Below are 18,423 nucleotides of genomic sequence, written 5' to 3'. Positions count from 1 at the left end.
CAATCACCAGTGTGGCATAATAACCTGTATATTAAAGCACACACACTCACACACCTCTAAATGTCACGTCTTTAATAGATTCACAGTGCCCCCCAAAGGTACTGGAACAGCAAGGCTAATTAATTTGTTTTTCTGTGTGCTGAAGATGTTTGAGAGCCTTTGTTTCCAGTTTTTTGCATTACACACACATAAATGTGTTACCTCCTATGCTGAAGAGCAAAGGAGGTAACACATTTATGATTCCCATGTTGGTCATAAGAAATTGATCGCTTAATTATTAAGTAGAACTGGAAGATATTTTTCACTTGGCCTTAAAATTTAAAAAAAAAAAAAAAAAAAAAAAAAAAAAAAAAAAAAAAAACCCGCCACACACATTAAAAAAATTTTTATTAAATGACAACCAAGTACAAAAGACGTGGACCTAGTTCTCCTAAAATCTATCCTGATGTTCTACTTCAAACACAGTCACACTTCACTATGATAAACGAGCACATTAATGTGTTATTTTTGCCATTAAAGTAATAGTTCTGGGTCGGTAATGCCATAATTGCCAGCAAAAATACTTCCTTAGTGAAATACAAATATACTCTGAATCAGCACAAAGGTTTAAACAGCACTTTTGATTATCTGGGATTAAAACCAGCAGACTTTACGAGCGTACTACAGACACTAGAGCACATAAACATTTACATGTGCAGAGATCCATTCAGCTGCAGGAGTAGCTCAGAAGAAGTAGACCTGCTCATATGCTGTGATGTTTGCGACATAGACAGGTGAGTAGCTGTAAATCAGTGAGGATTCCTCTTCTGCAGGACTGTCAAAGTGATGTAAACTTCTCCTTGCTAAACAAAGCAGAGCAGACATACATGTGGTTAGGTTACGTTAGAATAAAATAGCTTAATAGCGGTCATGTGAAAATCCTGTGAAAAACTAAGTATACGTTTACTTCTTTAATAGCAATTAATCAAACTCACTTGATAAAATAATCGACAGCAAGTAACGATTTTATAGACCCCTTCTATACAAGCAGAAATTTTGACAGTTTGCAAGTTTGGAGCGTCTAGGTGTGTGCCATAGTTTTCCCAGAAGAGGAGATCCCAGCAAATTCACTTCAAGTGCAATACTCAGAAATTTAAAGAAACAAAACAAACAAGAGCCAAAACAAGACATCTCGTACTCGGGCCTTAGTAACCATGTTAAAATGCTACAATGCATGAGAGTACACTGATGGATACAAATATAGCTTGTTTGGAAGGGCTGCCAAGACAAAGCGACATTTTTCCTAAAAAGAACACTGCAAACCTAAACTGTGCTGCCAAGATGCATCTGAACAAACTGCAAGATTTCTGGAACAAAGTTCTTTGGAAAGCCAAGACCAAAGTAGAGATGTTTGGGCATTATGCTAAGTGCCATGTTTGGAGAAAACCAAGCAAATGCAAATGAGCACTAACCCCTCACACCAACTGCCAAACACAATGGTGGAGGGTAATATTTGTGCTCTTTTTCCAGCCACAGGACCTGCATGCCTTGCAGTCACCAAGTTAACCATGAACTCCAAATACTAGTGATGCTCCATCACTGCATCTCACTGGGTGTTAGCTCGCTCTGCGGTAAGTAGTATCACTTCCCGTTCCTGTTACAGCGCACAGTGGGGCCTGTGTAGCCTTTCTACTTAGCCAATTTAATCGAAAGCGTCTAAATTCATAGTGTACTCTTCACGTGCTTTATCCAAAATTGTTGGGACAACGATCCCAAGCATAGCAGCAAACCTGCAACAGAATGGCTAAAAACAAGAAAAAAGGAAAGAATCAAGGTGTTGCAACAGCCCAAATTCCAAACCTCAACCTTAGTGAAATCCTGTCACGGGAACCTAAAGGAGCCGTGCATAAACAATTGTCTGCAATCTTTAATGAACTGAAGCACTGCTGTAAAGAACAGAGGGCCCAAATTCCTCCACAGTGACGTGACAGACCGATAAAGTCACACAAAAGGATTACTTAAGCTTTTGCCACTAAAAGTGGTTCTGCAAGCTACTAGTTTACACAGCACTGCATGGAGTCCTGTGAAGTTGTTGTTTTTTTGTTTTTTCACATCTGCAAGTGAAACTGATCAAAACAGGGCGATAAATATACCCACAGTTCTGAAAGCAGTTCATGAGAAGATAGCACCCTGTTTTATATAAGGTTTGCATCAGTGATGCTGATTAGTTAAGTTGGTTTCACCAGGAAATAGCGGTCACCACAAAGAAAGCAAAAAAATAAATAAAAATAAAAGATTAAAAAAAAAAAACAACCCCACACACACACACGAAACTGACAGCTATTGGCCACATTAGACAGTCTTCATTGTCTTCAGCACTCAGTTTCACTTCACTACAAAGAAGTTTTTTTTATTACCACTTATTTTTTTCTGTGTGTTTTTGGTTATGCCAGTGAAATTACTATGGCATCAATAATTTCATAAATGATTATTTTCAGCATTAGGCACAGGGCTCACTAGAGCACGGCAAGCTTTCTTGCTACGGTCAGTTTCTGATTGTTTGGTCAGAGACATTCATACTAGTGGCCTACTGGAAGGGATTTTGTAGGACTCCAGCAGCGCTCATCCTGTTCCTCGTTTCAAAAAGGAGCAGATATCAGTCCTGGTGATGTGTTAGGACCTTCTATAGCTCCTTCCAACTCCTTTTGGTCATTGTACACGCTGCTGTGTTATCCTGGAGGTGTTGGACTACCTGTGCAACCTATGTAGGGTCCATGTATCACCTTATGCTACCAGTAGTGACATTGACCCTAGCTGAATGCAAAACTAGCTAAATGCATCTGTTGATTTCATGTAACACCAGTGCAACTGAAAACTGATTAACAACTCCCTCTGCTTCTTATTCGACTAGATTAATATCCCAGTTTAATTGGGTTGATACTATACTCTGATTAAAAAGTGTTCCTTTAATTTTGTTGAGCAGTGTATGTTTTTTGATAATGCATGCTTGTCATGTTACCTTCATTGACAAAAAATTCAGCTAGCAGCGACGATAACTGCACAGCGTGACGGGAGTGAGGGAAGTTCAGCTTTCTGTACCACTGAAAACGATTCACCTCCGGGTGCCACTGAACTCCGTAGAAAGGATATCTTTTACCTGCCATAACAAAACAATATATCTCTTTGTACAGTGCTGTTTCATGGAAATCCTTCAGCTTCCCAAATAAAAAAAAAAACAAAACCTTGTAACCTTCGAAAGTTGACACAAAGTGAGCTCCGTTCTTAGCGATGTTTGTTGACAAGATGGTGAAGAAACTCTGTAGCATCTCATTTTCCTGGAAGTCCTGTGAGAACATTCGTCATATTAGCAGTTATCATTTAAGTGTCTCTATTTGTTATTATTTTAACTCTCCTTCTTGTATGCAATACTCAGAACTGTTTGGATTTATTAGAAGAATTCGCTTTTGGGCTTCATTTCTACTAATGCTTTGTTAAATGTCCGCTCAAATGACGACAACTCTTTTCATGGCAGACAAATTCATTCTGAATGCAGATTAAAAGACATATCTGTAAAGTATATCTGTTAAACCCCTGCTGAAACGAAGGCTCCTAACTGTGATCATTGGCTGGGATTTTATTTCTCCAAACAATAACTATTCAAAACCTAACAGAGGAAGTAAAACTTTCTGTTTGGCGACACTGGTCAGAAGAAGGCTCATGCTGTACCTTTATTGTAATTCCATAGTTGTGAAAATTGCCAGTCAGAGGTTCCTGGGTCAAAGCATTGATGAGCTCATCTGGGAAAGTATTGAACATCCGGCTGGACTGCGCCTCTGCACGCAACACAAAAGGGTATTTGATTAAGTCCACTTATAAAATTGAACACATTTAACACAAAAGAAGAAAAAACATCTGAATAGATATATCAGTTTAGGATAAGACAATCTAGGCAATTTAACTGTTCAGATGCCTTCAGAAGTCATCATAGCTGATATATCTAACCTCACACTCTGAAAAAAAGGCAAAAGTAGACTTTTGGGGGGAATAAATTTGAATATTTTTTGATGCATCTCAGTTTGATTATTTTATTTGTTCTCTAACTGACAAAGCTTTTGAGAACAATTTAATAATTTAACAATTTAATGCTTCAAGAGATCCATCATCATCCCTGTGCCCAAGAACAACAAGCCCTCATGCCTAAATAACTACTGGCCAGTTGCACTGATTCCTCCTCCATCCCAAACACCACAGATCCGCTCCAGTTCACCTAATGACTCATCAGATCCACGGAGGACGCCATCGCCCATGTTCTGCACACCATCCTTAGCCACGTGGACAAAAAAACAGGGTAACTATGTGAGACTGCTGTTTGCTGATTACAGTTCAGCATTTAACACAATAGTGCCCAGCAGACTGTTCACAAAGCTGAGGGATCTATCTAGGACACAACAGCCGTCTGTGTGCATGGGTGTTGGACTTCCTCACTGGCAGAACTCAGGTGGTGAGGGTGGGTAGGTGCGTCTCCGACAGCATCACCATCAACACAGGAGCGCCACAGGGCTGTGTCCTCTCGCCACTGCTCTACTCCCTCTACACTTCAGACTGTGTGGCCACTCTTGGCTCCAATACAATTATGAAGTTTGCTGACGACACCGTGGTGTTGGGTGCCATCTCCAATAACGATGAGGCGGCCTACATGGATGAAGTGAAGAATCTGGCATCGTGGTGCCGGAACAACCAAGTGGAGCTGAACGTCTGCAAGACCAAGGAGCTGGTGGTGGACTTCGGAAGGAGTAAGCACAGAGACTACAAGCCCATTACCATCAACGGCGCTCCAGTGGAGACGGTATAGTCCTTCAAGTACCTCAGTGTCCACATCTCCTCAGATCTGACATGATCTGCCCACATTCAGGTCCAGTCCTAAAAGGCTAGGCAGCACCTGCACCACCTACGACAACTGAGGAAGTTCAGGGTCTCTCCAGGGATCCTCAGGACTTTCTATGCAGGCGCTGTGGAGAGCATCCTCACACAGAACATCACATACTGGTATGGGAACAGCTGTGTCAAGGACAAAAAAGCTCTTCAGAGAGCGTACAGCAGAATGCTGCTGCAAGACTGCTCTCCCCTCCCTTCAGGACATCTATACCAGGAGATGCTGCTCTAGAGCAGCTCAGATACTGAAGGACCCGTTGCACGTCAGCAATAAACTGTTCCAGCTTCTGCAATCAGGCAGAAGGTTCCACACCATCCGGGCAAGAACAGAGGCTCAAGAGGGGGTTCTTAGGGTAAGAGTAAAGTTAGGGTCAAAGAATTACAACAGCAACCTCATCCAAAGAGCACATCACATATATGCAGAAAGAGCATTTAAAGTTGGGGCCAAAAATCCCCCAGATTTGTAACTTGCCTCTACTGACACCAATTGTTTTGTTCAGGCACTCTTCTGCAAAAAATTTCTAACCACTGAAGAAAAGAAAAAAAAGAAAAGAAGTTCCAGCTAGCTTGCTTGCATGCATACATATAAAAACACATTCCTCCTGTTAATTCAAAGAGTAAAAAAAAAATACAGATTCACATAAAGACAGCAACCAAGCACGAACCTGTGGTTAAGTTGAGGGGCAATGCTAAGTTCTCAGCTGGGGTTTTTGTCAGGAGATTTTCACCAGCCACCAGCACAGTGAGTAGCTGCATTCCCATGCATGTGCCCCAAATAGGGAAGTAGTCCCCGGCATCATTAGCCTGAAAGTCACAGGAAGTTGGAAATGTAATTTTTCTGCACCAACAGCAGGAAACCAAAACGAAAATTTACGCTAACATACAAAATGTTGCTAAAAATTTTTTCCCTTTTGCAATCAACAGTAGCTTAAATGTCCTGCACATGTAGAGCAAGTGTACGTCATATTAACAAACTAGTCTTGATCTTAAACAATGTTCTAGGTGCAAAGATTAACCTCAAACTATTAATAATTGATTGAAGTTAACGTTAATTTTGTAGAGCAGAATTTCAAAATGCCAAGTGTAAGTGTTTAAATGTTGTTAAATAAGAAGCTCTTATTTTTCTTTGCTATTAAGCATTGGAAACCTTCAGGACAGGTACAAGATCTTCCCCTAAGAGGAGTTCATTTCTGCACAAACAAGACAGGCTTTGAAGCAGAAAACAATAAACAGAGAATGATGTTCTGTACTAACCGCCAGAGCGAGCCTGTAAAAAATCTTCGCCACCCGGGCAAAGTCTGAAGTCTCCAAATCTACATCTCCCCCAATGAAAATCAACCTGAACCGACATCACATGGCAAATAATGTAATCTATTTAGACACAAATTTCAGTTGCCAACACATTTAAATCAATATACAGCAGCTCACCCGTTTATCTTCATGAAAATGTTCTCATATTCAGATGTAGTCAAAGTTAATCTGTGCAGGGAAACAAAAAACAATGAGTGTTGTACTATTTTCCATTGTTCAGACTACACAATGGTGAGCTCACACAGGGGGGTCAACAACTTCTTCTTCCACAAAATGTCAGCAACAACGGAAACATTAGACGAGTTAACATTCACCTAATGTTGAACGCTGATGCAAAGTCACCAAACTCCAATGACTCAAAATGAGTCTCCTTTAAAAAAAACCCTCTCTCTGTTTTTAATATGCAGATTTAAAGAGACTGTTGTTTTGAGTGAGGTTTAATAGGCATAATGAGCTCTAAATACACCCAGTTCTTTCCTTTTCATTGGAGCCAACAGAACAGACTTCTTTAAAAGCTCATCTTTACTCTTAAATGACTCAACCCACCTTATAGGCATCACTCTGCTGCCCCCAGACTCGATGTATTTCACGTAAGAGGAAGGTATGTAAGTCCTCCCAAATGGTTTCATAATTTCATCTGTAACAACCTGAGTTAAAACACCTGTGGAACAAAAATCACAGCAGCTCTGATTGAACAGTCAACAGGGACACAGCTACAGAAGTGATTCGCTCTACTTTCTAAAGACGTGCATCTCTGTGAGTGAAATACCAAATATAAAGTCCTGATGGTGTATTTTACTCACCTATCACAGATCTGTCATTCACAGCCTCGTTGTTGAGTTTAGTCGGCATAGCTCTGCTGCAGCAGAGGCAGCAGGCAAAAAACAAGCACAGATAGGTCGAAACTCCTGTGTTAAACATGTTTTTGGCCACCAGCTTAGTTCAGCAGAGCAGTCTTCTTTTACAAAGCTGTCAGAGCTGTGGATAATGAAAGCAGCCGACTTGTATAAGTCGTGTTAGAACAGGATATAGTCAGTTCAGGGAAGTGAGGAATGCCCAGATTTACATGTGACAACTCCTGTACCGCACATGCCGGTCAAGCAACATGACTGCTGAGGTAAACATAAAGGTTTTGCTGACAGCACGGAGTTTTTGGCAACATTTTTGATCATTGAGTTTATTGGAAATTACGTAGCCTCATTGGTTTGTGCTGAGGTTTATAGTAGAGGTCATGTGACCACTATAGCAGCCAGCTGCAGGTTCATGCATGGATAAAACTGCTGTCAGACAAGTTTCTGTTCCAAAGTTAAAGTTTAAAAAGTTTAAAGGTGTTGCAGGCGTATTTTTCCAATAGTGCTGTTTAAATACAAGCTCCTCATAAGAGACCAAAATAACAATCCCCATGCATGACTGTCGCAATTTTCTAATGCTTTATGTTAAAAGTGGCAAAAACAACTGATTTTGTAACCGATACAGTTGATTCACAGATTGTGTAACACATGTTTTTTTTAACTTCAACCACTGATGAACACACATTCCTACCTTAAATTATGCAGACAGATGGCTTATGGTTTAGGAAGAGGGTAATAAAAAAATAAAAAAATAAAAAAATAAAAAAAAAGCAATTGGTGCTCCAAGGGTTTCTAATACAGCCCGCCCAAATTCTTGCGGGCATAAGGAAACACTGACATGAAGGCTGCTTGTGTAAATGGAAAAATTCAACATTCGGTTTAGGCAAACACACGTTATGCAACAAGATGTTATTGTAACCACCGAAGCTTAACATGCATTTAAATGCCATACATAATGTTTATGTAAAATGTCACTTAATGCTTTACTTTCATATTTTAAATGACTAACCTGAATCAACAGGAAGGACTTGAGTCACCAAAACAACTGTGCACCATTTGAGCACTCCAGCCTTTCCACTCATGGAGGATTGTTTGCATCCCGAGCTTTCTTCCAAATGGGCAAAAGTACAACACCAGTACAACAACAACTCCAAAAAAGGCATAGTTTGGTATAAACTGGACTCCGTGAGCAGAGTCAAGCAGATGTTTGCATGTCTTCATTAGAAAACGGAAAAGCAGGTTCTTGTAAGTGACTAGTTGCTTAACTGAGTTAACAGCCATGCTACTGGGAGCTCTGTCAGACAGGAGAGTGACTATTAGTGGAGTACCAGGTAAGTGGGAATGAGTATTGCTGTATTTGTAATTGATTGTAAAAGTCTAACATAAAAAGATGGCATGGGGGAGCTCAAAAGGAGTACTTGGTCAAAAGGACGCAGGCAGAGACCTTGTAAGTCATTCCACTTGCAGGTAGTAAATAAGAAAAACTGCCTGGAGGTGCTCAGAGTCCACAGGAGTGTTTGACTTGGAGTTCAAAGGTTTCCTGGCAGCTAGAGGAAGAGCAGAAAATACAGGTTACACAAGGTAAGTGCAGGAAATTACTCAAAACCAAGGAGGCCTGACGGTCACCATGTCAGGACAATCTGAGAACTGTGGCACCCAACAGCCAAGCTCTTGATTACGCCATAGAAAACAGCTGGGGGAACAACAACATGAGCCAGAAGGCTCCACCCAGGGGCGGATCAGAGGGAAGGTGCTAGCCCAGCTATTCCACCTGAGGCTATACTTTACTCAAAGAAATTGTGAGGCATGATATTGTGTTGCTTGGTAGTCATGTCAACGAGTCACCCCTGATGGAAGCAAGCTTGTCAGATTTTGCTCTAGTATCTGTTGTCAGATCTGAAGACTCTTCATATCATTCAAAAGGTCTGAAGGGACGTTGTTGCCTGGAAAATATTTCTCCCTGTTAATGTATCCCATCAACAGATAGTCCAGGTATTCCTCATCAGTGTCATTCCAAATGTCACCATAGACATTTTTTTCAAGATTTGTCACACCAATGACAACTCTCTTTAGTGACAATGGCATAACCAGATCAAAACATGTTTTGGTGTCACTTATTCTTGTCACAGAAAACCTTGCAATCCCAGGGGTCATTTTGATGACATTTGTAGCAGTTGCCCTGCCATATAAGCCACAAGGTACTGGACTCCAAGAGATGGTACCGCTTTTGAATTTGTGTGTTACAGGAAGAGCAGCTTCAGTCCCCATGACCGCCTCATAAGACCTCATATCATTGTCCTCTTCAGAAACCGGCTCATCCATATTTCTGTTTTGTGTCCTCTGCCTTTAGCAGAGCAAAATCTAAATTTAAATACAAATTTAAAAGGCCCTTTTATGTTTTTAAAACCTAAAAACAAGTCTGTGCTGACCCCTACACAAGAGGAAGGTTAATCTGTCTCCAGTATATTCAGTTCAGTCGTCAGATAATAACGAATTATGATAAATGATACACAGACATCAGATAACATTTAGTGTTTCTGTTAAGCTGTTTTAATGGATGTACACTTAACAATTTATTCTACAGAACATATTAGAAAAAAACAAACTTTAAAAATTTCCTCACAGGATGCAGGGATCGAGTAAGAAAATGGAGTTAAAACCAAACTTAAGCTTACACATACCGATACGATTATTGGATTAGTAAACTGCAAGTCCTCAAACATCACATTTATATGTCCCGCAGTGTTTGTCTTTTCAAAATACTGTACATTTATGGTAAAGACATTTGCTTCAGTCTCCAGGTAGATAACTTCAGACGCTACAGCTCGTTTATTCCAGGATATTCGCACAGCTTAATTTGGTCCTTTCAGTCACACATTAGTCTAATTGAGAGTGGTCCTAACATCCATGGGAGCAGTGATCTTCATCTTCAAATGGCAAATAAATAATACGCTGGTCAATTCAGTTCTTCTCTGAAAAGAAAATAGACAAAATGGTACAAACTTAAACTCAAATAATAAATATTTATTTATTATTCAAATTATGAATTGACACAGTTAGGTCCTCGTGTTTTTGCTGGCTTATACAGAAAGCACTTCATATGAATCTTAATCTTAGAAATGATTTAAAACTAAAATTATTTAACTAAAAAAGTCTGGAAAACTTGTTTTTCAGAATAAGGAACAATCATGCATACCTGACACTGATTTTTGTGATCAGATGATTTTCTTATTGTATACATAAAACGTAGTAATCTAGTTTTAAAGTAGATAATATATTTCAAACAAAATAGCAAAACAATATCAAGCAGACAGACTTACCTCTGAGTCTTTGTATTTCCTGACAAAGATCTTTACACACAGCTGCCAGCAGCTCTGCTTTTGGCTTCAAACCATCCAGAAATACTGGAGGAAAATGCCACATTAAAAAAACCCACATCAGTGTCATTTATTGTATTATTCAGTGATAGTGCAGTTTGTTTGTTTTGTTTAATAATATTTTGTTCTAATCATCACACATGCATTTTTACCAAATTCTGATGTGTCGCTCTCGATCTCTTCTCGGTTTTTCAGGTACATTGGCCACACGTATCCGTCGAAGTAGCCGGGAGGATCAGGAGGTGTGTACACTCTTAAACTGTTGAAGACAGCAAAGAAGGTAGACACAGTTACTTTCTTTTTTTGCATTAAGCGATACAACAGAATAAAAGTGCACAAATAATGTCAAGAACTTCACATAAATACTCGATAATCAAATAAATACCTTCGTCTCCTCTTGCAGGCATCATAAGGTATTTCCATGAAATATTTTTTGTCAAACAGTTCATCCAGAGGCCTGGAAGGGTAAAACATAATAAACCAGTAGAAATCTCCATCAGATAAACACAATTCACAAATTCTTCAGTATAAATTATTATTTCTATTTATATCTGTCAGTTTTTTTCTAGAAACAATAACACATTAATGAATGCTGTATCTTTGCCTAACATTTAACGTAAGGCTCAATAATTGCCCCAAGTGATTTAAAAAAATTAGAATTTCATAAAAACTGACATGAACAGCAAATTCCAGTATTATAAACAAAGTATTTAGTTACTTTCCAAAATATAAAGTCCTGTAAATCTTAAGATTTAATTTGCTAAATTTATAACTGAAACACACATGATGTCCTTTTATTTAATCCTCATTTGTGTACCTGTAGTTGAAAATGAGGAAGCCTTCCACTATGAGCACGAACACCTGGTTATCGACTGATGGTTCTATAAACTGGGTCTCCAGGCCTTGCTGTCTGAGGAACGACTCGGGATCTCTTCGCCAGGAGTCAACGTCCCTCATCATCATCTGCATGTGCAGAGCCTCGAGGACTTAAATAGACCAGTGAGCATGACTTTCTTTCACATTTAAAATGAAAAAAATTTAATAACTGAATGAATATTACAGTCAGCCAACTATTGTTTGGATACTTCTCCTTTATTTTCTGCCATTGTGGCATTTTTATATCTTTCAGACTGTTGATTGACAAAAAGTGATTTTTAAGGTGTCACCTTGAGTTCTGTGAAACATTTTTACCATTTAATTTTAATTTGATTGCAATGAATGCAGAAGAAAATCAGTGATACCCCACATTACAATACATTACAATACCCTGCATTTCTTTTTATAAATGCTTATAAATGCTTATTGTAGTCAACCAACCACGTTTCTATATTTTACATAAATTTTTATGCAATTTTAAAACATGTGAAGGGCTAAAAATGATGTATTTAAGATTTCTTAATGTCCTTACACTATTTTTCACAGTTATTGACCCTAATAGTGGTGCATATTAACATTTTCAGACTTTAAAAACTTCTCCAGTTTGCTAAAACTTGGGAACTCGTGTATAAAAAAAAAATACCACAGGTCATATTTTCAGATGGACAGATGAACTACAAATTCTGTAGTGATCATAAGTCTGGATATCAAAGATGAATGTAGCCACCAAGTCTGAAATGTGAAGCTGAAGGACAAATGCCCTAAAACCTGCAACCTTTCTACTGACCAGTAGGGGGCGGGTTTTCTTGCTGCACAAAGAAGTCTAATTGTATAGAGGTCTATGAGAAAAAACAACCTATTTCTAGCTTTTATCACCACAGGTTTTTCCAATAATCCGTCCTAGATTAGTCTTATCTAATATGTTGTAACACAGTGTAAAGCAAATTGTCCTTACTGTCATATTGCTTGAACCCATTGCTGTCCATCGGCACCTCAGAGTCATCCTGAAGAAAGAAGCATATGTGATGCTTGCACCAAGGCTGGAAAAGTAACAGTATGGCTTGAACACAGCCTCACAGTCTACCTTAAAATATGAATCCTGTGCAATGATGCAGCTGTTGGGTATTTGCTCTTGCAGACTTGTGGCAAGTGTAGTTTTTCCTCCATTGGTCATCCTAAAGGAAAAAGAACATACATTAACTAATGAACATGTACTTTTAACAGTAAATCTACAAAAATAGCCTTGATATTTTTTTTAATGTTTGCCTCTTTCATTTAACTAAACTCTCTGAAATTACAGTCAATACAGAAATGTTTATCTGTAAAATGTCCTGCTCAGCCTGTGTTTCCTTCCATTACCGAAATTACTGCAACTGTCAAAGAGGTTTCTTGCCATCCATATATTCATGAATAAATAACTGAATACGTTTTTTAATTATTCTGATGCTCCTTTTTGTCTCTGCCTTTGTTTTGTCTCTTAATTTCTTTTCCACTTCCTGTTTTATTTGCCTTTCCCATCTCTTATTCCACCTGCACCTTGTCATCACATATGACAGTTTTCCTGCCCTCTTTCTAGTTTCACCTTTGTCTAATCAGCCTTGTGTGTGTATATACACTCACTGGTCACTTTATTAGGTACACCTCCTTAACTGCTTGTGAATATCTAATCGGCCGATCATATGGTAAATGGCCTGTATTTGTATAGCGCTTTACTTAGTCCCTAAGGACCCCAAAGCGCTTTACACTACATTCAGTCATTCACCCATTCACACACACATTCACACACTGGTGATGGCAAGCTACATTGTAGCCACAGCTGCCCTGGGGCGCAGTGACAGAGGCACATGGCAGCAACTCATTGCATTTATGCATGTAGACATGATGAAGATGACCTGAAAAAGATGATTTAAGTTTTTTTTTAATGTGGCATGGTTGTTGAGCCAGGTTGTTCAAAAACTGCTAATCTACTGGGATTTCTAGGTTTTAGAGCTGCAGAAGACCACAACAGGTGTCACCGACATCGGCTACATCAGCTACAATTCACACAATCTCACCAAAATTGGACAACAGAAGTTTGCAAAAATGTTGCTGGGTCTGATGAGTCTCAATTTCTGTTGCAATATTCAGACGGTACGGTCAGAATTTGGTGAAAACATGAACTGTTAAGGCTGGTAGTGGCCACCAGAGTCACTGGATCTGAATCTAATAGAGTACCTATGCGTCACGGTGAAATGGGAGAGTCACATCATAACTGCTGACAAAACTACAGTAACTGTGCTTCATAGCCTTATTTTAAACTGTTGTTTATTTGATTTGATATAGGTCAACTCTTGCTTTATTTTATGATTTAAGGTGTAAATGTCCTTATGACATTTTTCATATTTTGGGCCTCTTTTAATTAAATTACCTTTAACCACACAGAAAGAAACAGAAAAGGGCAGAAAGCTTGTAATGTCCTGATGCACGCTCCAAGTGACGAAATCCCAGAAATCTGATTCTGTTCCTCTGGACATAACGTAGCGTTTTAGCAAAAGTTAAAATGCTACATCCAGATGAACAGAATCAACTTTCTGGGGGTAACGCTGTAATGTATTTACTGCCAGGTCATGCCAGTGAACAGCATCCCACTCTTTCATTGATAGTTGCTTCACAGGCTTGCCTCAAAGTTCATTTCAAGACCTGCCCACTCCTTTGGCAGCAGGTTTTTGTCCATAGTCATAGTCAAATCATAACAACAGTCGCCTCAAGTCGATTTATATTGTAAGGTAAAGACTCTGCAATCATCAGTGTTGGGTAAGTTACTTTAAATTAGTAACTTACTAGTTACTTCTATCAAAAGTAACTAGTTACTTCCAGTTACTCGTTACTTTCAAAGTAACTAGTTACTAGGGAAAGTAACTTTGGCTTTACTCAGAATTCTTTTGTTAATGTGTTGCTTCCCTAACTGGATACCCAGCAAGGATGCCAGTCTTCTAGCTTGCTTACATGTTAGCACTATCCTGCCACAAGTGCAGTGTGCCACCTATCAACAGAAAGGAAAAAATAATGTGCATATTTCCAGGAGAGAAATCCCAGGCCTGGACTATCATCGACTGCCACCATGATTCTAGCCCTACGTCACAGCATCACATACGCTTTTTACATCCAACAGGAAAACTGCAATCGTGTTGCTTTCGATTGTACTCAGAACTCAGAAATTCTGCCTTCCGAATAGGAAGCTGTAGGTAACACCAGACTGCAGACGAGCTGTATACAGGGCTGGACTGAGACAAAAAATTGGCCCGGGCATTTTGACTAGAGACCGGCCCACCATTATAGGGAAAAATCATAAAGCCTTTAAATGGAAAAAAAAAAACGCTGTTGTGACAGTGATGTACACTGTTCTGATGGTATATATGTATCAATCGTTTGTTGTAAGAGTCTGATAATTATTAAATAAAAGCTAGATATTTTAAATGAGAATAAGAAAGAAAAGTATTTCTTTGTGCCCCCCTCTCCCTGTTAATGCCCTACCTGGCCCCCTGGCAAAAACTTTGCTAGATCCGCCCCTGCACAAGTTACCAGCTGTCAGCTACTTAGAAAAGGATCCTGGTGTTATTTGTCTCTCAGAAACCGTTCATAACTTCCCTTCAACTCATTCATGTCACCTAAAAGGTAAACCTGTTTCTCCATCACCTGTTCAGCTCTGATGATTCAGTAAGGACATCTCCTGGTTTCATCTTCATGTGTCCCTCTCACCACATAACCAAGCCGATATCATGATCAGCAGCTTTTACAGCTGTGGCTCCAGCAAACATCAGCTGATACTAGAAATTAATATTAATTTCTAGTATCAGCTGATAAATAAATAAATTCTAACAACAGCTGATCAAGCTTAAACGTGCTGCTGTTCTTTAGCGCGACATCCGCTGGTTTCCTCTTTCTGGTGCAAAGTGGGCGATAAACAAACAAGAGAGAAAAGCCGATCAGCTGATCATTGATCAGTTTCATGATTGAAGTAGCAACAGGAGAGGGCGGGGGGGAGAATGAGAGAAGAAGAAGCAGCTGACAGCGTAAAGACACAGAATAACTCCAGCTTTGTGTCTTTTTCATTCTAGCTGAAGTAACAAACTGTGATCCTTTTCACCTGAATATGAAACGCGTAATATTTTCTCTGAATACCGGACGATTCCGTTTTTTAAGGGACAGTTGGCAACTCTACTAACTAACCTTATGAATAAAATAAAGTTCACTATCAGTAACATCATAGCACCCACCCAGCTGTATAGAAACTCCGTCATGCTAGCTAGAACTCAGTACAAGTTATTGTAACTGACGGTAAAAAAGTCAGCACAACGAAAATAAACTCCACCTAAACTTGGTTCATATCTGACCCAGATAGACTGCAGGTCATAACTTCTTACCTGAAGTTCAGTTCACCTGACACTCGGACCGGCGGCCGCCTCGGGTCTCGCCTCCTCCTGCCTCCCCTTTCCCTCATCCACCTGCTGACCTCCACCACTTGCTAATGTTACTGAATCTGTGGAAGCTCCGCCATAGCCACCACACGAAGTAACGAATAACGACCCTATCTAAATCCCAGTAGCGTGTTCCTGATTTTGGCATAGAAACTAGTTACCGTGCTCGTTACCACAATAATAACGTAGTTACTGTAACGCGTTACTTAATAACGCGTTAGTCCCTACACTGGCAATAATAAAGAGAAAAACAATCAGACGAGAAAGCACTTGGAGACAGCGGGAAGGAAAAACTCCCTTTTAACAGGAAGCAACCTCCAGCAGAACCAGGATAAGGAAGGGGCAGCCATGTCCAACTAGCAGTAACTCCCATCATTCCTAGTTGTAATATGCACCAATCAATATATATCATGGTCACAAATATTTAAAAAAAACAAATTTAATCCCTTAGTGCCTAGTGTACTATATTTCATACATAAGTTTTTTGTGAGACTTCTACATCAACATCATTCCGATTTCCCCCCCTCAAAAAACCTAAATAAATGCCATGCTCCTGGGTTAGTTTCTGGTTGTATATTTGTGACTTCTAGTTCTTAGGCTTTTGTTACTGAGCCTCCTCATGTGTTCCAGGTGTCACATCTCGTCAAATTATGTTCTCATTTCTGTTCTTCCCCAGTTCCAGCATCAAGTCTCTATCTGTGTCTCATGTTTCCTGTTTTATTTTGATAGTTCCTCGTCTTGTGTTAGTGTATTCTGTTTTGCCTCCTCCCGGTCTCTTGGGTGTGATTAGTCCCAGCTGTGTTTCCCTCCTGGTCCTCATTCCCTCGTTACCCTTTTGTGTATTTAGTCCTCTGTCTTCCACTGTCTGTCACTGGTTTGTCTTTTCTCTCTCTGTGTTTCCAGGCTCCTTGTTTTCATGTATTGTTTAGCTTTCCTAGTTTAGGTTTTGTTACTTCCCTTCCTGCCTTTTGTTTGTAGTTTTGTTCAGCCCCCCACACAAAGGTTCACTTTTTGTTCAACTCCTCGCTCCGTCTCCATTGTGTGCTTTTGGGCCCACACTCTCTTCACTCTACACCGTCTGCTACAGCAGACGTCAGAAAAATTGCACAATACATTTTTAATTATCTAGCAATTATTTCATGGTACAGACTTTAAAGGGTTATGGTATCCTCATTGCAAATGTTGCTCATTATTTTTATTCATTGTAAAATTAAAAAAGAATAACTGATTATTATGGTGCTATCAGCATCAGTTAGGCCCTAGCTGGTTCTGTTTATTTTTTGTGTGAATGTGTGTGTGAATGGGTGGATGACTGGTTGTGTAAAGCGCTTTGGGGTCCTTAGGGACTAGTAAAGCGCTATACAAATACAGGCCATTTATCTGCAAAATGTGTTGTCAAATGCAAAATAAATGGTTTAAATTCTTTAAGGAACTTTTTTTTTATTTTGAAAAAAGTTGTTAAAATAGTACCAGTTGACATGTTTTTATAACACTCTCAGCTATTTGTATATCAGCCTAAAAATAGATGTAGTTAGGGGTACAGCCAGCATTTGCCCCATATCAAACTACACCCATCTGCAGTTTTGGGTGTGGTCTGAGATTTAACTAGAAAACTTTAAAATGCAGATAAGTAAAGAATTCCTGCATGCTGTTGGTAATAAATAGGCAGTGCAAAGTTCAGTGCCCCTTCTTTCATCCTTCCATCAGCCTATGTACCATTTTCTGAGGAAGGGTTATCTTAAAGCTGCACCTTCTACTGTGGAGGCAGATATTCAAAGCATGGTTCGCAAACCTTTTTTTGGAATATTTAAAATAAGCATTTGCAGACAAGGTTTGCATTGATCATCATTAAACACATAACATTAGATTAATACTAGGAGAATCAATGCAATTATCTGTTGTATTTAAGTTATATTTAAGTAAAAAACCCAGGGAGATTGGGGCTCACATGTCTAAAGAGTAAACAACTCTTATCAGTGTTTTGACATCACTGCCATATGCAGTGGCTTACTAACACGTGTGCCCTCTGCTACTCTGTGATGCATGCATGCTAAACATGCATTTAACATTTAATAAACTAATATATTTTGTTGCCTTTCTTATCTGCCTGTACTTTCTACTCATATGAGCAATTACCAAAAAGGATTTCACATTAAAAATTAAAATAAATAAATAAAACTCCAGCATGGAAAATATCCTCAAATGTCCCAAAATGACCTAAAAAGAAGTAGGCTGTAAAATTGGTGTTTTGCAAAAGGTTCAAAATTATTAGTGTGTTTAATCACTTACCCACCAATTCCTACAATTAGTGTCTTCATTCCACTTGTCTGCGTCTGCTCGCTGCAAAGCTACCGATTTATAGAACTTGTAATACTAACGTAATTAAGGAGTCACGTGCAAATGTATACACCACGCTGGTCCTGCGAACGCAACAGTCCTCCCACGTGCTATTCTGGACGCTTATGATTTGCCGTTGGAGCCTCCACGTCACTCACGACCTGCCCATTGAGGGAAAAAAACATTTGTTTTGTTTTTTATTCATGTTGTTTTCTCTTCTTTAATCATTTATTACATTTTATACTGATATGTTCGTACTCAAATATTTATTTGCAAAAAAAATGTTTCAAAGTGTTACAACTT

At 39.2% G+C, this 18,423-nt stretch overlaps 2 protein-coding genes and 1 long non-coding RNA gene across 5 annotated transcripts; 1 reads left to right on the top strand and 2 right to left on the bottom strand.

Annotated features, from left to right (window-relative positions):
• Positions 1-370: 370 nt before the first annotated feature.
• Positions 371-7,170, bottom strand: LOC120745841 (gamma-glutamyl hydrolase). Its single transcript, XM_040051021.1, has 9 exons — positions 7,026-7,170; positions 6,769-6,883; positions 6,340-6,390; positions 6,166-6,250; positions 5,577-5,715; positions 3,706-3,812; positions 3,230-3,323; positions 2,999-3,136; positions 371-842 (listed from the first exon to the last, which is right to left on the bottom strand). Exons 1-9 carry the CDS (start codon positions 7,141-7,143, stop codon positions 724-726), a joined length of 966 nt encoding a protein of 321 aa, XP_039906955.1. The 5' UTR covers positions 7,144-7,170; the 3' UTR covers positions 371-723.
• Positions 6,893-12,761, top strand: LOC120745845. 2 transcript variants are annotated; one of them, XR_005698709.1, is made up of 4 exons: positions 6,893-6,978; positions 8,095-8,404; positions 10,646-10,730; positions 11,274-12,761. It is a non-coding gene; the product is annotated as an uncharacterized LOC120745845 (long non-coding RNA). The 2 variants fall into 2 exon arrangements; XR_005698708.1 differs by lacking the exon at positions 6,893-6,978 and adding an exon at positions 7,221-7,339.
• nmrk1 (nicotinamide riboside kinase 1) lies at positions 9,601-18,202 on the bottom strand. 2 transcript variants are annotated; one of them, XM_040051024.1, is made up of 8 exons: positions 18,073-18,202; positions 12,411-12,501; positions 12,282-12,330; positions 11,268-11,436; positions 10,836-10,907; positions 10,603-10,709; positions 10,394-10,477; positions 9,601-10,045 (listed from the first exon to the last, which is right to left on the bottom strand). In XM_040051024.1, exons 1-8 carry the CDS (start codon positions 18,099-18,101, stop codon positions 10,035-10,037), a joined length of 612 nt encoding a protein of 203 aa, XP_039906958.1. In that variant the 5' UTR covers positions 18,102-18,202; the 3' UTR covers positions 9,601-10,034. The 2 variants fall into 2 exon arrangements, with proteins under 2 accessions (XP_039906958.1, XP_039906959.1); XM_040051025.1 differs by having other exon boundaries at positions 18,077-18,189.
• Between the last annotated feature and the right edge of the window lie 221 nt (positions 18,203-18,423).

This window comes from Simochromis diagramma, unplaced genomic scaffold (genome assembly GCF_900408965.1).
Source record: "Simochromis diagramma unplaced genomic scaffold, fSimDia1.1 OVJJ01000131.1, whole genome shotgun sequence".
Lineage (NCBI taxonomy): Eukaryota > Metazoa > Chordata > Actinopteri > Cichliformes > Cichlidae > Simochromis > Simochromis diagramma.
This window is presented reverse-complemented; position numbering and strand designations above follow the sequence as displayed.

Coding starts and splice junctions, on each gene's coding strand:
- LOC120745841 (XM_040051021.1), bottom strand. CDS start 7,143: ATGTTTAACACAGGAGTTTCGACCTATCTGTGCTTGTTTTTTGCCTGC. Junction 6,391..6,768: donor AGCAGAGTGATGCCTATAAG/GTGGGTTGAGTC, acceptor TTCCCTGCACAG/ATTAACTTTGACTACATCTG. Junction 843..2,998: donor TGAATTTTTTGTCAATGAAG/GTAACATGACAA, acceptor TGCTTTGTTTAG/CAAGGAGAAGTTTACATCAC.
- nmrk1 (XM_040051024.1), bottom strand. CDS start 18,101: ATGAAGACACTAATTGTAGGAATTGGTGG. Junction 11,437..12,281: donor TGGGTTCAAGCAATATGACA/GTAAGGACAATT, acceptor GGTCTATTTAAG/TCCTCGAGGCTCTGCACATG. Junction 10,478..10,602: donor GAGCGACACATCAGAATTTG/GTAAAAATGCAT, acceptor ATTTTCCTCCAG/TATTTCTGGATGGTTTGAAG.